The 17,237-nt window shown below is 43.7% G+C and overlaps 1 protein-coding gene across 2 annotated transcripts; it reads right to left on the bottom strand.

Annotated features, from left to right (window-relative positions):
* Window positions 1–69: 69 nt before the first annotated feature.
* LDAF1 (lipid droplet assembly factor 1) lies at window positions 70–16,741 on the bottom strand. 2 transcript variants are annotated; one of them, XM_055561736.1, is made up of 5 exons: window positions 16,607–16,741; window positions 13,651–13,847; window positions 4,751–4,919; window positions 2,237–2,375; window positions 70–963 (listed from the first exon to the last, which is right to left on the bottom strand). In XM_055561736.1, exons 2-5 carry the CDS (start codon window positions 13,744–13,746, stop codon window positions 882–884), a joined length of 486 nt encoding a protein of 161 aa, XP_055417711.1. In that variant the 5' UTR covers window positions 13,747–13,847; window positions 16,607–16,741; the 3' UTR covers window positions 70–881. The 2 variants fall into 2 exon arrangements, with proteins under 2 accessions (XP_055417711.1, XP_055417712.1); XM_055561737.1 differs by lacking the exon at window positions 2,237–2,375.
* Between the last annotated feature and the right edge of the window lie 496 nt (window positions 16,742–17,237).

Genomic DNA, 17,237 nt, shown 5'->3' with positions numbered 1-17,237 from the left:
TGACACAGAAGGAATAAATGGCTATGATGTCTAGAGAGAATTCTGAAATAAAGAGTAAAGAAAAAAAGCTCATCTAAATAAATATTTATTTAATAAAATACCATAGCAAATAAACTACTGAAGTAGAAACCCCATAGGATTTAAAAAATTTTTGTAGTTGTTTATCATTTGCATAGGACTTTTTGAAGAAATGGCTTAACAAGACAACTTCCTTAATACAATACAAAAGTGTCAAGTGCAAATATTTTAAAGAGTAACATCACTGAACAGTATTCAATGGTGGAAACGATACCTTTAGCCTTAGGAAAAAAGCTCTTGGCCAAAAGGATAAGATTGGACTCTATTTTCTAACTTTGTCTGAGAGGCCATTATTTCCAAATGCTATTTATCTTTCTGATAAGAGGCTCATAAGACAGAAGAGCTTGTTCTGTTTTGGATTTTTCCCCCTACCTTTTTTTTTCAAATGGGTGAAGAAATAAGCAGCTCTCATTAAAAAGAAAGAAAAAGTAAAAACAATCTATGCTTACCCAAACTGGACTTCAGATACAAGATCTGAGCCTTTGGGAATCAGGTCACTGGCCTGTAGAGGCTCAGGACCTTGCCAAGGTCAGGTCTGCATCTCTGGGGAGGAGACGAAAGGCTCGAAGAGCCACAAAGCCAATGGGATTCTCCTTGTGAGGGTGGGTCAGCTGGTGGAAGTGACCCAGAGCAACAAGATCTCAAAACTGTCTACTGTAGGACCCAACAAATAAGTGAAAAGCTAGAGGACACCTCCAGGAAGTGTTTACCCAGTCCCTTCTAAGTCATAATCCTAAGCGGCAAAGATGATCCAACAGTGTTCCAGAGGTGTTTGAATAAAACCTTTGGTTCCATTCAGCTGGTCATTCCTGGTAGAGCCCCTCTACGTGCGCAGACTTCACGGCCAGCGGACAGTCACCACTGGAGTTGTGCTGCGGCAACAGCCTGTTTGGTAACAAGAGGAAATGATTAGTTCTAAGGCCTCTTTAAAGAGCAATGTTGAGTGTACACGACTGAATAAATGACATTCTTTGTTGGTTTATTTTTGGCCACTTCTTGCAACTACACCAGATTTGGGGCTACACTAACTTTACAGATGAGGAAATTGGGGACACAAGAGGTTAAAATGCCTGAGTTAGGGGTAGAGGTTATGATCCTTTTCCCTGTTCTAGTTTGGATATTACATTTTCTCCAATTACTGTTTGTGTCCTTACAACAATCCAGTGAAAGAGGCAGAGCAAGGAGTAGCCCTGTTTAACCCATGAAAGAAAACTGAGAGCAGAGATGTTGGATAGCTAGTTCAAGACCACACAGCTAAAAAATGGCATAGCTGGGATTCAGACCCCTATCACCAAATCCTAATTAACTATTTCTTTACATCATTAACAGAAGGGAGATGTAGTAGGGGAAGAGAACTAAGTCTGTCTTTTTTCATCCCAGTGATGACAGGTTTCAGAGGAAAGTGAGAGCGGAGGTAACACTATTGATATTAACATAACTGGCTCCATGGATTCTCTCTGAATTTCAAGTAGCCTTCCTAACACTGATACCGCATGGTGGGGAACTATGGCACACACCAGAGCTTGGCTGACCAACACACATTCTTAAAGCTTTTTTCCTTGTGGGTGTGTACTCCATTTCCCAGCCTCCCTTCCAGTTTAGAATGGCCATCTGCCAAAATTCCAGCCAATGAGGTCATTTGGGGTAAGAAAGGGGAAGGTTCTGGGAAAGATGTCATTTACTTGATAAAAAAGATCATACTCAATTGGTGAGGGAGGACTCATTTATTTCTCCCTTCATCCTGCCTTGAATGTGGTTGGTGGAGCCAGGGCCACACCTGTCATGAGGTGACAGGTCAATGGAGCAACACAGAAAAGCGGAAGGTGCCTGGTACCTTGAGGACACTGGGTTGGCTCTGTGCCAGTACTGAGCTACTTCCAGCTTTTTGCTATGCAATAAAAATAAATTCCTATTTGTTTAAGCTAGTATCTATTTAGGTTTTTCATTATTTGCCACCAAAGCATTACTACCTTACTACCTGATAATTTAAAAAAAAAAAAACTGAGAAGGAAACCTCACTTCTCCGTAAGAAGAGATGTGAGGATACTAGGCACCTCCTAGCTTTGGAGACTGAGTGTGATGTGACCAGGGTTAGGGTGTTATTTGTGGAAATCTACCCAAATGGTAAAGATTGATTATTGCACTGACATGCACTTACCTGAGAGAAAACCAGTAGTTGATGAGGCTGGAGATTACCATGTAGGACACCATGATTGTCCCTGACATGACGAGTGACACAAAGCCCAAGCCACAGAGGACACAGAGCAGTGCGAGGCCGCCCACAGAGATGAACAGTCCTAGAGGAGGGTGTGTCAAAAGAATCATCCATCTAAAAGACTGAAGATGCCAAACCCCGTACCAATGGGTTTAGAACAACAGTTAATCCAGAAAGGTCCATCTAGACAAGGCTATGGTTTTCCCCCGTGGTCATGTATGGATGAGAGAGTTGGGCTATAAAGAAAGCTGAGCACAGAAGAATTGATGCTTTTGGACTGTGGTGTTGGAAAAGACTCTTGAGAGTCCCTTGGACTGCAAGGAGATCCAGCCAGTCCATTCTAAAGGAGATCAGTCCTGGGTGTTCATTGGAAGGACTGATGTTGAAGCTGAAACTCCAATACTTTGGCCACCAATGCGAAGAGCTGACTCATTGGAAAAGACCCTCATGCTGGGAAAGATTGAGGGAAGGAGGAGAAGGGGACAACAGAGGATGAGATGGTTGGATGGCATCACTGACTCAATGGACATGAGTTTGGGTAGACTCCGGGAGTTGGTAATGGACAGGGAGACCTGGCATGCTGCAGTTCATGGGGTCGCAAAGAGCTGGACACAACTGAGTGACTGAACTGAACTGAACTGAAGTGAGGAGATTTCCCATAAAAATCCAGACCTCTGGCATTGCTTAAAAAAGGAGGCAATCTCAATACCCACATAAGCATTGTTGCATGGCACCAACTGACTGGCCTTCCAGTTTCCTCCAGGCCCCACTGTACCCAACTGTATCATTCTTGGACTGCTTTGCTCACTTCTGCTATCTGCCTTGCCCATGGGTATTTGAATTTGAAACCCCCTCACCCTCAAGTGGCTCAGACAGTAAAGTGTCTGTCTGCAATGCAGGAGACCCGGGTTCAATCCCTGGGTTGGGAAGATCCCCTGGAGAAGGAAATGGCAGCCCACTCCAGTATTCTTGCCTGGAAAATCCCATGGACCGCACAGCCTGGTAGGTTACCGTCCATGGGGTCGCAAAGAGTTGGACACTACTGAGCGACTTCACTTTCACTTCACCCTCAACTTCAGGGATGGACTCCCAATGGAATCCTCTAGAAGGAGTGAGCCAAGGCAGTAATAAGGGTGGTAAATTATGTCCAATGTTTCAAAGTGCCTAACAAATACTATAATTCGCACTTACCTGCAACCTATAGAAATAAAGGCTATGCAGGCTAAATAAAGTAAAATCTAAACATAACTTTTGATTACATCTTTTACAACCCCACCTGGCAACCATTATGCAGTAACCGTAAGGTCTGAATGATCATTTTACCTATCATTATTTTAATGGGAATATTAATGAGTTAGCATCTAAGTGCAGAGCAAATACATTTTTATAATACAGGATATATGGGGGAAAATAGTAAAAGGTACTACAGAAAGAGCACGGCTTTTTATAGTTGACATGATTGAGTTTGAGCCTAGTTAAGGATTTATAGTGTGACTTCCTGGGCTTCCTTAGAGTTCTAGTTTCACTCATCTGTAAAAGGAATATAATAACTTCCTCTAAGTGATGGCATGACAATTAAATAACCATCACACACGTGACAGTCTGTGGTATTTTCTCTCTTTCAGCACACTTCCTCTTGCCTCCCTCATAGCCAAATTTCCCCCTTCCAATGTAGAATTAACAACATGGCAAATGTTGCATGGCAGACCTCCTTCCCCTTGCCTAACAAGTGCTCAAATTGCCCACCTGGTACTCCACAGTGACAGTTTCAGGGATGGACCATGGAAAGGAAGGAAAGTAGAGAAAGTAAACAGATGTGCTGCCTTTTCATAAAGATTCACAAAATCCTAGATCAGTATTTTTCAAAGGATGGCTAACCACCACACACCACAAAGAAATGGCAAACATCTCTTTGTGGATTGTGATCTGGTTTGAAAAGGCAAACTGAGCCAATCAGATTTACTTTCTCAGTAATTTTAACTTAGCAACTCAGGGAGAAGCTGACAACAGGCAGTGGGACTTCAGGAGGAAAGGTGAAGGGGACCCCTTGCAAGGTCCCCATGCAAGGCACCTAGCATGCAACAGATGCTCAGTAACTGTTGAGTGAATGGCTTCTCTGTTTAGTGACAACAGTTAGCATTCATGGAGAAGCTACTCTGTGTCAAGGACCGTGCTAAGTACTTTACAGAACTGTAGGTTTCGATCCTCACAATTCTCTGAGATAGTATTATTACATCCCTATCTTACATATGAGGAATTTGAGGCTCAGAGAGAGTAAACAACGTGTCCAAAATCACGCTGGGGGAGGTGGGATTCTAACAGGCTCCAAAGACCATGTTTTAACTACTCTGACAAGCTGCCTTGGTTGATGTGATTTTGACAAGAACAGCAACATTTGACAGCAGTGGCAGGTGCCCTGAGTCATTTTCCAAGAGGCTGAGTAACTGAGTAGGATACCTTCCAGTAATATGACTCCCACAAAAGCCGCCAGGGAGGTAAGCACCACGAGGAGCAGGAAGAAGCCGACAGGAATGGCTGACACAGCAACAAATACCACCAAGGTGAGGGTCAGGAAAGGATGCTGGTCCAGGTACTGACCCACTGGAGACTTCATAAAGGAAACCACCTGTGGACAAAGCAGAAGAGTGGGTGTGAAAGCCATGTCTGAATGCCAGGTTGATGAATTTGCCTGAGCTGCAGAAATATGAGCCAAGGTCATAAGGTTGGAAGGCCCGCTGGTAAGAAGTCAACGATAATAATCCTTCCAAGATATGAGTTGCCCCAGCAACAACTTAAGGCAGCTGTGGACAAGGGCAAGTTTGAGGGCCCACCCAACCTCAAGTCTTGTGAAAGAAGGAAAGACCCAGGCACTACTGCTCTACTGCTTCACACACACCCTCTCAGAAGACATGCTCAGCATATGCTCTGATGTGGTGGCTCAGATGGTAAAGAACCTGCCCATGATGCAGGGAGATGGGGGTTCAATCCCTGGGTTGGGGAGATCCCCTGGAGAAGGGAATGGCAACCCACTCCAGTATTCTTGCCTGGTGAATTCCATGGACAGAGGAACCTGGAGGGCTACAGTCCATGGGGTTGCAAAGAGTCAGATGACTGAGTGACTAACACTTCACTTCAACATATATACAAATGGCTGCTTACCTCACAGCTGAGGCTACTGAGGGAGGTTGCTGCTGCTGCTGCTGCTAAGTCACTTCAGTCGTGTCCGACTCTGTGTGACCCCACAGACAGAAGCCCACCAGGATCCCCTGTCCTTGGGATTCTCCAGGCAAGAACACTGGAGTGGATTGCCGTTTCCTTCTCCAATGCATGAAAGTGAAAAGTGAAAGTGAAGTCGCTCAATCATGTCTGACTCTTAGTGACCCCATGGACTGCAGCCCACTGGCTCCTCCATCCATGGGATCTTCCAGGCAAGAGACTGGAGTGGGGTGCCATTGCCTTCTCCGACTGAGGGAGGTTAAGTCCTGGCTACTTGGCATCATCTGGGAGCTTGTTTTTTGGGTTCTTTTTTTTGGGGGGTGGTGGTCTTTAATGAATTTGTTACAATATTGCTTCTATTTATTTAGTTTGGCCAGGAGGCATGTGGGATCTTAGCCCCCCACCCGGGGATCAAACCCACACCTGCACTGGAAGGTGAAGTCTTAACCACTGGACTGACAGGGAAGTTCCTGGAAGCTTGTTAGAAATGCAGCATCTTGGGCCCCAATCCAGATGTGACAAATCAGATTCTGTTTTTTAACAAGAGCACCAGGTGATCTGTACACACATTAAAGTTTGAGAAACAGTGGGGATGAAATGACTCACCTCGAGTCACATGGCTTCCAAGTGGCAAAATCTAGGCATTCAAAGCTAAATCTTTCACTCTGGATGTCACATGTTTGCAATGGCTGCCATTTCATTAGGAGAAAATGTTATGTCATCAACTTGATAGCAGTCAGGCCACAGCCTGATGACTTTTGAGAGCTTATGCTGTGTTAATAGGTAGGTTATCTTCCTCCACTAGGCAAAAGGGTTTCTGGAGCTGGCTCAGTGGGGGAGGGCCGCTTTAATACGGAGCAGGCCCTCGGTGTCTGTCTCATTGTATCTCACTGTTCGCTGAACCCATGGTAGGCAAGGAGACAGCGGGGAAGCTGGGAGAAGACTGAAGAGCCGTAGGAACTGCAGACACGTTTCTCTCTCCAGGTTGGCACAGGAGCAGATATAGCATAACATAACCACAACACATCATAACACACACCCCAACACAACACAGCACAGCCTCAAGGACATGCCAGGTGGAGCTTAAATATGATTAGAGAACAAAAGTAGCCCATGGCCAAGCAAGTACCTCATGAGGCACATGCGCAGTGCTATAAGTGATCTCAGCTGTTACATACTCATCATTTATAAAACATGGGGCGAGAGCGAGAGGACACAGGCGAGACAGCCTGACCATGCCATCTCAGCTAATCTGCTCTTTCCTTATAGCACCCTCACAAGGAAAGGCTTCCCTCATCTTCTTAGGCTCCATGCCCTCTCTCTCCTCAGTGCTGGCATGCTAGTTCCCATTCTCTTGAAAGCTTCCATCATTCCGGAACTCTTCCCCATCAAACGTGGTCCTTCCATTGGGCCGTGTAGGCCGGCAGGTAAATTGAAGATATAATTTAAGCTACAATGATCATGGGTGCCACTAATCAAAACACATGCTCCTAAATGACTTGTTCACCCAAGTCATTCAAATGCAGGAAGCTGGAGGCAAGCTGGAAGGCATGAGGGTTCTGTAGTTCAAGCTGATGACGAAAAAGCACAGGACTCACTCCGTTTAACTAGAAAAGGCTGTTTCAAGAAGCCACAGCTGTCGGTCTTGGGGCCTCAGGATTGACAAACTTTACTTCCTGCCCGGCCACAAAATGGCATAATGTACACTGGCTACACCGCCTCCAGCTACTCCTTTCTGACAACAGCTATCGAAGACTTTGCTATTCAGCTTCTCTTGTCAGAGGTTGACTGTGCCAGGAATCACTGCTGAGCTAGAAATACCCAGTGTGTATACTCCAGCATCAGAACCCAGCGAGATCTTCTGGTTAGGGCTGTTAGAGGTGAACAGAGGCAGAGGGGTCGTGGGAGTGGGGCCAGTCCTTCGGGCTGCCCCAGATCTTGGTTGCTTTCCAGCTCTAATCCACAGACACCCTGAGTAAACCCCTAGATGTCATCTGGCAGAATAAACTGTTCTCTCTGATCCTCATAAACAAGAGACCCAGCAATCACAGTGGGGAGGAGCAGATGAGGCTGCAACACCAGAATTCCAGGCTTAGGACTTCATACCCAGACCATCCAGTACAGCAGCCACATGTGGTCCTGAGCACCTGATACATGGCTAGTGTGACCAATAAACTAGATTTTTAATCTAAATTTAAAAATTGCTACTTGATTCAGTCATTGAAAACAGTTAATTATATTTCAAATAAATTGGGTATGTTTCAAATAGTTTTTCAATTATACATTTTATGAAATTTGAATAGAAACCAAGTATTTCCAATGGAAAATTAGCATGTGAATTGAGAGGTGCACTGAGTGTATTTAAAAAAGAATGCTTCATGACCTAGAAGGGTGAGATGAGGGGAGGTGAGGGAGGCTCAGGAGGGAAGGTATACATATATATATATACACATATATATATAAAATCATGACTGATTTGCATTGTTGTATGGCAGAAACACAAACTTGAAAGGCAGTTTTCCACCAATTAAAAAATAAATAAAATTTGTTTAAAAAGTAAGATGTCTCACCAATGATTTTTTAATATTGATTATATGTTGAAATTATATTGTGTATATATTGGGTTATATAAAATATATTAGTAAAAATTAATTTTACACAGTTCTTTTTATGTTTTTTAATATGACTACTTGAAATTTTTAAACTATATATGTGGCTCACATCCTATTTATATTGGAAAGTGCTCACCCAAACTTTATCTAGAAAAAAATAAGCAGCAAACTGCTGGCTTTTGGGCAAGACTGTCATACAACCAAAGGGATAATTTTTTTAACTAATGTAAACATTTTAATATCTTTTATTAGCATATAATTGCTTTACAATGTTGTGCTAGTTTCCACTGTACAACAACATGAATCAGCTGTAAGTATACAGTCATCTGGTCCCTTTTGAGCCTCCTTCCCACTCTTCCATCCCACTCCTCCAGTCTTCACAGAGCACTGAGCTGAGCTTCCTGTGCTACAGAGCAGCTTCCCACTAGCTATTTTACACATGGTAGCACATATATCCAACATGATTTTACACATTGTAGCATATAGATCCAACCAGTCTATCCTAAAGGAAATGAGTCCTGAATATTCATTGGAAGGACTGATGTTGAAGCTGAAACTCCAATACTTTGGCCACCTGATGTGAAGAACTGACTCACCGAAAAAGACCCTGATGCTGGGAAAGATTGAGGGCGGGAGGAGAAGGGGATGACAGAGGATGAGATGGTTGGATGGCATCACCGATGCAATGGACACGAGTTTGAGTAGGCTCCGGGAGTTGGTGATGGACAGGGAAGACTGGCGTGCTGCAGTCCATGGGGTCACAAAGAGTCAGAAACGACTGAGCGACTGAACTGACTGAGCATATACATGTCAGTGCTACTCTCTCTGTTTGTCCCACTCTCCCCTTCCCCCATGTCCATGTCCATTCTCTATGTCTGCATCTCCATCCCTGCCCTGCAAACAAGTTCATATGTACCATTTTTTTAGATTCAAAGGAATAATTTTTAAAAAAAAAGAACCTGGCAGTCCTGCGGAAGAGGCAACAAGGAAAATTTGCAGGGAAACTAGCAAGAGATAATGATGGCCAAAACTAGGTTGATGGCAGAGGAGGAGGAGATGCTATATGAAAGAGGAATGAAAAATGAAAAATCAACAGGACCATCTGGCATGGGGATCCAAGAGGGGAAATGCAGGAAGGGACTACTTACATTCCTTAAAGAAATCTAATTTTTTCTTAACCTCTTCTAAATCTGGGGCCTACAACCCAAAAATATAGTCATTCAGATATGCAGAGAGACCAATTTGAGATGCACACAATTAAGCCCAGCAATTGTCTTCCCTTAAGGAGGATGGCCCTGCTCTGACAGTCTGTCTCAGAAGGGGAAGATATGATTCAGTTATGCCTAATAATAATAGAGAATATTCATTAAATACTCAAGTGCCAAGTACTATTTTAAGGACTTTGAATAAACTTCCTATTTCTGTCTACAATGCTACAAGATAGATAACAAGGGAAAATTTAACATTACTTAAATTTGGGAATTAGAATATAGCAATTAACTCTTCATTCTCCCAGGCAACAGAGGGTGACACAATGGAAGGACAGAAAGTGGGAGAGCTTATCACTCAGGAACATTTTCCATCCCTACCCTGAGATAGATCCAGGTATTCTAATCAAGATTTTACAGGCATGGTGCAGTGCTGAATAACCCAGGAATGCAAAGTTGGAACAGACGGGCACCATTAAGTGCCAGACTCTGTGCTAAGGCCTCCTCAAATAGCATCTGAGATCATCCTCACAACAAATCTATGAGCCTGGCATTGCTCATTTTAGAGAAGATGAGATGTAGAGTCAGTGAGCCCGAGCAACTAGCCCAAGGTCGGACAAAGATGACTTATTTTAAAATGCACACATGAGTATGGGAGGTTCCAAAGTAGGGACAACGTGGCCAGTGTTTAAGGACATAAAGCCTCCATCTGGAACTATTTAGAAGACAGGCTAATTCCCTGGTCTGAGAATGAAAAAAAATAATCAGTATCTACTGTCCTTTGCTACCAGAAGGGCTCTGGAGGGCAGAGGGATCAGGATCATTTAAAATCACTGGTAATGACAAATCCAAGGTTCTATGCGATAGTTTCTTCTAGATTATGGTCCTATAATTCAGGATTGGGACCCAGGTGCAAAGGAGGTCATTCAAAAACATCCTTTGTGGAAGGAAAGGGCCAGCATGAGAGCAAAACTATTTTGTCACAGGTAATCCACATGGTGATATCACTGACAGGGCAGGGTGGGGGAGCAGTATCTGCCCAGCCCATTCTCGCTCTCTCTTCCCTCCTCTCTGAAAACTGCCCCCTCCCACAGCAGAGGTATACCCCTGAAGCCATGTTTATACCCATGAAATGAAAAGTCCCAGCCCAGCTGCCATCTCCCTGGTTATAGGTGACTTGGTCAAGCAGATTCTTGCTCCTAGGAATCAAGCACTCTCAAGATGAAGTCCCACAGAGGGCTTCAACTGGGAACTGGAGGAAACATGGGCAGTTAAAGGTACCATCTTGGGCAAGTGTGTCTGCCCAAGGGAAGAGAACAGCAAAGGAAGCCAGGCTGCAGAGAGAGGAAAATGAAGCTGATACACAAGGAAAAGTTATAATGAGGAGCAATACGGTTCAAGAAAGGGTATTGAGAGTTACCTCTGACCCCAGTGCCTGCCTGACCATTTTAACCCCTCCTGAGGCTCCCCCCTGCTATTTCTTGCCTTTGGCTTCTGCAACAGTCTTACATTTCACCAAAGTTCTGGCAGGTTCCACTGTTTGTTTGTTTAAGCTATTTTGGGCAGGTTTCTGACTCTGTCAGCATAAAAGTAAGACATTAAGACTATGTTCGAGAGGTTTCCTAAAAGTGATGATGGAGTTGTTTCACAAACACTCAATCTGGAAACCATCTATTCTTATCTGGAACTCAAAGGGCTTATGAACTCTAAGGATATAAATTACTTAGGACAAAGAAATCACCTAAATATCATTGAAGCAAGGGGATGACTATGTAAGTTATGGTATATCAATCTGAAGGAAGTTTCTACTACCAAAAAAAGCAATTGGTAGGAAGACCTATGCTTCAATCTGGAAAAACACCAGTATACAATATCAAACAAATATATAGAACTACATCTGCCATAATTAAAAACACTGTATCTAAAAATTACATACTGAAGAGGCCTAATAATAACAAAAACAACAATGATAATACCACCACTGGATTTATCAGTGATGGGTTTACAGGTGATTTCCCTTCCTTTGTCTGGCAATATTACTTTATTTAATAAACACAATTAATACTAATTAACTCAATTAATATAATTTAAACATTTAAAAGAAACTACTCTACCTCAGGACTATCTGAAGAACATCAAGGCTGAGCCAACTGATGACCCATCCCTCATTCTGGGAGTCGACTGCCCTGGAAGTTATCTAGTCCAAACCCACTCCACTGACCATGGCTGAGGATCTAAGGTGAAAAAATGAAGAAATGTCAAGAAGTCAGAGTTCATATGCTTTGAAATGCCTACCTTAGAAGGTAGATGTGAATATTAAATAAGTTAAGACATGCCAAGTGCCTAGCACAGTGCCTGGCATATAGCAAGTGCTCAACCACGGTTAATTAATGTACAGTCAATTCCTACTATTTGCAGAATCCTTATCTGTGAACTTGCCTACTCACTAAAATTCATTTGTAACCCCAAAATCAACACTTTAAGGTGCTTTCATGGGCGTGCATACAGCAGTGGAAAACATGAACCACCTGAGGCATATGCTCCCATCTGAGGTCAAACTAGGTTAACACTGTCGTCTTGGTTCAGCTTTTTATACAACTGTCCTTTTCACGGTATATTTACTGCCACCTCTTTCTGCATTTTTACAGGTTTCTTTTGTTGGTGGTGGTGATTTTCCCATTTAAAATGTATAGCAGTACTGGCTTGTATTCCTAGGAATAAGAAGGCTGTGATGTGCCTTATAGAGAAAATGCAAATACCAGACAAACTTCATTCAGGCAAGAGATATAGTTGCCTACATAGTATAGGCTGTTGGCCTGGAGTTCAATCTTAATAAATCAACAGTATGTATAGGATAAAGGTACCTTTAAACAAAGACACACAAAACAGGCTATGGTTTTATTGGCTGATGAAAATGTTGGCACCAGAAGTTTGCCAGAACCTATTTCCCATTTGAGCAATGGTTCAACCAGTCTGTGAGATGCAACTGGAATGGTGCAGTGCCTGAGGTGAGTCAACAAAACCAACACAGATAATGAGAATCAACTGAAAATGTATATGAATATGAGCACATTTCTCACTAACATTAGTAATAAGAATCTCAGCCTGCTGACTAGAAAGTTACTTGTCTCATCTAAAAATAGCTTGCTAAAGGCAGAGTGCCAGAGGCATTTTGGAATGAGTTCAGAAAAGATCCCTATAGAGTATACTGCTCTAGACTACAAAGGCATGGGTCCTCAAAGAGATCCTAATGGAATTGTGGTTTCGAATACAAAAATCAGATCATCAACCAGCTCACTTTGTTACATATATATAATTTATGGGTATATTGCATAGAAAAAAGTCTAGAAGGACATTCAACAAAATGTTAATAATATTATCTCTGAGAGCTGGTTTTTTTTCCCCCTGAAAAAATACTGAAAGACATATGGAAGAAAACAATAGATATAAAAGTTCAAGAAACCAAAATATACTGTCTCAAGTCTGACTGCCACTGAATGGCTTCTGAGCACTTGTTGAGTGGCTAGTTCAAACGGAAATGTGCTTTAAGTGTAAAGTACACACTAATTTCAAAGACTTAGTATAAAAAGAACATAAAACATCTCAATAACTTTTACCATTAATATTTTTATAATGATTACATGTTAAAATGATATATTTTAGATATATCAGGTTTAGTAAAATAACTATTAAAATTAATTTCACCTGATTTTTTTTTACTTTTAAAATGTGGCTACTAGATAATTTTAAGTTACATATGTGTTCTATGTCATATTTACATTGGACACTGGGCTTCTAGTGAAACACTGGACTCTATAGTCTCTCATTTTTAGGGTAACAGGTCAAAATTATAACAAAACAAAAGGATGGTGTCTGTGGCACAGACTGAGAGTTGCCTCTGCTGCTGCTAAGTCGCTTTAGTTGTGTCTGACTCTGTGCAACCCCATAGACGCTCTCCAACTAAAGAATTACACTTGCTACAAAGGATTTTCAGAAAACTAAATTCTGGTCTGTGAGATGCAACTGGAAGTTTTGTGTACGTGTGACTTTTAGGAAGTCTCCTTAAATTGGAGGTGGCTTGCAAGTCTTTTTCTCCCCACAACATCTTACTGCCTCGAATGTGGATTCAATAGCTGATACTCTAGCAGTCATCTTGGTCAGTAAGTTTGAAGGTCACAACTTAAACATGACATGGTGGTGAGTTAGAAAGATTCTGACCTATCTCCAAATTTCTCCTACTTAAGAGAGAAATAATTTTCTATGGTGTTAAGCTAGTGTTATTTTGGAATTTTCCATTATGTGCTCTGATTTAGAAACTGACCTTTGAGTTACTCTGGACAGATGCTATCAGCAAAGACAGCTTCCTCTGCAGCTCCTGCAAGTCCTTTGAAGTACTCGGGGGCTCCTCTTTCGCCATCCTGAAACCCACTTCAGTCTCTTTAAGGATTAATTCTACCAGGAAGCTCTTCAATGCAGGGCACAGTCAAATCTCTCATGTCACCTTGTCTCTTGTTGTCACTGGAGGAAATGAAAAGTATCTTAAACCATTAGTGGTCTTCACTCAACTGACCCAATGAGGGCTTCTACTATCCTCACACACTGATGATGGGCATAAAGATGAAGGGTAACCGGGCAATATCCATCAAAATATCAAATTGTACAAACCTTGACCCAAAAATGCATTTTCCAGGAACCTGAAGGAAACAATCAGTCATATCAAAACATGCCAAAAGGATGTGCGATTATCTCTGTTTATAATACATACTTAATAGTAAAACAACAGGAAGAAGTTGTCTACTGATAAGAACTAGGTTGCTGCTGCTGCTAAGTCGCTTCAGTCGTGTCCGACTCTGTGCAACCCCATAGATAGTAGCCCACCAGGCTCCCCCGTCCCTGGGATTCTCCAGGCAAGAACACTGGAGTGGGTTGCCATTTCTTTCTCCAATGCATGAAAGTGAAAAGTGAAACTGAAGTCGCTCAGTCATGTCCGACCCTTATCGACCCTATGGACTGCAGCCTACCAGGCTCCTCCGTTCATGGGAGTTTCCAGGCTAAATAATGATAAATTCATACAATGGAGTACTGTATAGCCATTAAGATGATGTTGATATTTATTTAATGAAAATATGTCTATGATGTGAAAAAATAATAAAATACTGATTGTTAATATTTTATGTATATATCCATAATATAAAATACATATATCCACAGTAAAATAAAAGATCTAGATGCACATATAACAAAATGTTAATGGTATTATCTCTGAGAGCTTAGGTTTATTTTTTTAGCCTGATAAAATGCTGAAAAGAATATGGAAGAAAGTAAGGCTGAAGACACTATTTCCAGTCCCACTGCCTTTTTTTTGCCAGAAAGCCTTTTCAAACATATGACAGTGGCCAATTTCTTTATTTACTACCCACACTAAATAGGTTGGCTCCCAATTACATTGTGCCACAAATTACTCTCTATTTACTTGTAAGTCTCATTTCCATAACAAGAGAGGGACAAACTTTGCCACAATTATACTCTGTGACTCAACGGCCTGGAATTTCCAGGACCTTCCCAATAATAAAAGCTGTTTGTTAAATTATATATCTATCTTTTAAACCTTTTTTAATTTTTATATAAACAAATACATTGTTATTTTATATTTTCCAGAACAACACTGTAAGGCTGGGCTGGACACAGAGATATCTTTTCCATTATTCCTCACAACTTATCTCCTGACCTATAGCACAAATGCTAAAAGATTCTATCACAGTGGACAAAATTAACTGAGAGATGTTCATATTTATGTACCATACTCAACATCCCACATGGTAATTATGTCAGATGGGAAGTGATGATGGTGGCGTAATCGCTAAGTCATGTGGCATGTGGAATCTTGGGACCCCATGGACTTGGGGTCCCTGCCAGGCTTCTCTGTCCATAGGATACTGGAGTTCTTCTCCAGGGGATCTTCCTAACCTAGGGAGGGAACCCACATCTCTCACATTGCAGGCAGATTTTTCGCCACTGAGCCACCAGGGATGACGCATCTCCTAATATCTATCAGGTCTATTGTTATTGTTTAGTCGCTAAGTCGTGTCCGATTCTTTGCGACCCCATGGACTGCAGCCCACCAGGCTCCTCTGTCCATGGGATTCTCCAGGCAAGAAGACTGGAGTGGGTTGCCATTTCCTTCTCCATTAGAGTCTAGTAGCAAATTTAAGCACATTTTTAATCACCCAGCTAGAGATTGTCTGCTACAATCCCTTTTGTGAAACAGGAATCCCCTGGACTAGACAGGACTAGACCCTTCATCCCTATATTCTGTCTCTGAAGCTGCAGCTGGCACAGATTAGAATTGGCCATGTTCCCAGCACTCAACTCCCCTAATCTCAAATCTGCACCGGGCAGGAACAACCCCAGCTCCCATCACTGGTTCCCAGGGCCTTGGAAACCTAGGGGCCATCCGGACCGGTTTGGGAAGTTCAATGTGGATAGCGTGGGTAGAAAGCCATCGGCCACAGCTGGCCACCAATCCCTAGCCCCCCTAGTCACTCACTCCTCGGAGGGGCCTCCTCAAGCAAAGACAGGTCTCAGGAGGAGGGAAGGGGGCAACCCCTTAATCCGACGCAGCGCACAGTTCCCGCCTTCTGCCTTCTCCCGGCCTTCCGGGCTGAGCCAGGAAAACACAAGCCAACCCGCCCTTTTCCCTTCCACGGCCCACCAGCTAAAAGCCCCGCTCTCTTCCTCGCCCGCCCCTCCGGGGACAAACGGAAACCCTGAACGTTCCAGCCGAGATGGAGAGAAGTGGCACCGAGTACCCCGTCATTAATTTGGGGAGGAAAATCCACCTTTGGTACACCCTGCAGTGACGGGGCAGGGGGACCCCGTAGGGATGAGGGCATCCGTTTTGATTCCTGAAGAGGAGGTGTGGAGACTTCCCAACAGGGTTTCCCAAGAAAGGGAAGGGCCTTCAGGGTGGGATAGGGGTGGCAACCCTTTACCAAAAGCAGTAGCAGGTGTAGGAGTGTGTGTGTGTCGCAGGGGCAGGGGAGGGATGAGACCTCCCTTAGTAAGGGGGGGGGGGGAGTGTGTGTGTGTGTGTGGGTGTGTGTGTGTGGGTGTGTGGGTGTGTGTCTAGCAGCGGCCGGGAAGGATAGGACTCCGTATGTGTGTGTATGTCACCGACTCCCTTTTCAACCCACCGCCCCCGCGCTCCTCCATTTGTCCAGCCCGTCCCAGGGGTCTAGCCAGCCGGGGCCCTCGGTCCCCCACGCCCAAGTTCTCACCTGGTCCCCGGGGCCGCGGTGCAGGAGCAAAGGAGAGCTGACCGAGCCGCGGGGTCGCCGCGTAAGCCTCCGCCCTGGCCTGCGCCCCAGCCAGCCACGCCCCTCCGCCGCGTGGCCCCGCCCCGCTCTTCCCCTTCCTTTCCCCGCCCCTCCCCTTCTCTCGGCTGCAGCCTCCTGCCGCTCTCGCAGGGCTGCCTCCTTCTGTATTTTGGAGCTTCCGAGAGAAACCCGAGCGAGGAGCATGTGAGGAAACGAAGGCTCAGTGAGAGCTGCCGTTCCTACACTCTTGGCTTGTAGTGAGGGTGCCCCGGCCATCTCTGAGACAGGTGAACTGGCAGGTATGAATGGGTTTTCACAGGGTCTTAGGGCTTCTGCCTAAATACCCTGAGCTGCCTCTTCTGGAAGCATCTCTGGAGATCAGGACAGACAAGTGATGAGACGGTTCTTGACTGGACGGTTTTCACCATTACTTCTCAAATGCAAACATCATGAGCCAATGAGATCCTTAAAAACTGTTAGATTAGTATCTCCATTTTATACATGAAAACGTCTAATCCAGAGCCAGAACTCATGTTCCCTGACCTGAAATCCAGCCCTACAGCAGTGTTTTTCAAGGGACAGCGCTGTTGAC

This window comes from Bubalus kerabau, chromosome 23 (assembly GCF_029407905.1).
Source record: "Bubalus kerabau isolate K-KA32 ecotype Philippines breed swamp buffalo chromosome 23, PCC_UOA_SB_1v2, whole genome shotgun sequence".
NCBI classification, from domain to species: Eukaryota; Metazoa; Chordata; class Mammalia; order Artiodactyla; family Bovidae; genus Bubalus; species Bubalus kerabau.
The sequence above is the reverse complement of the archived record's forward strand: the minus strand, read 5'-3'. Positions and strand labels throughout refer to the sequence as shown.

What these genes read in the sequence shown, in the direction of transcription:
- LDAF1 (XM_055561736.1), bottom strand. Translation starts at nt 13,746, where the DNA reads ATGGCGAAAGAGGAGCCCCCGAGTACTTCAAAGGACTTGCAGGAGCTG. An exon ending in CTGTCCAGAGTAACTCAAAG is followed by an intron (nt 4,920 to 13,650) that starts GTCAGTTTCTAA and finishes CTTTGTCCACAG; the next exon opens with GTGGTTTCCTTTATGAAGTC. An exon ending in AACTACTGGTTTTCTCTCAG is followed by an intron (nt 964 to 2,236) that starts GTAAGTGCATGT and finishes GTTACCAAACAG; the next exon opens with GCTGTTGCCGCAGCACAACT.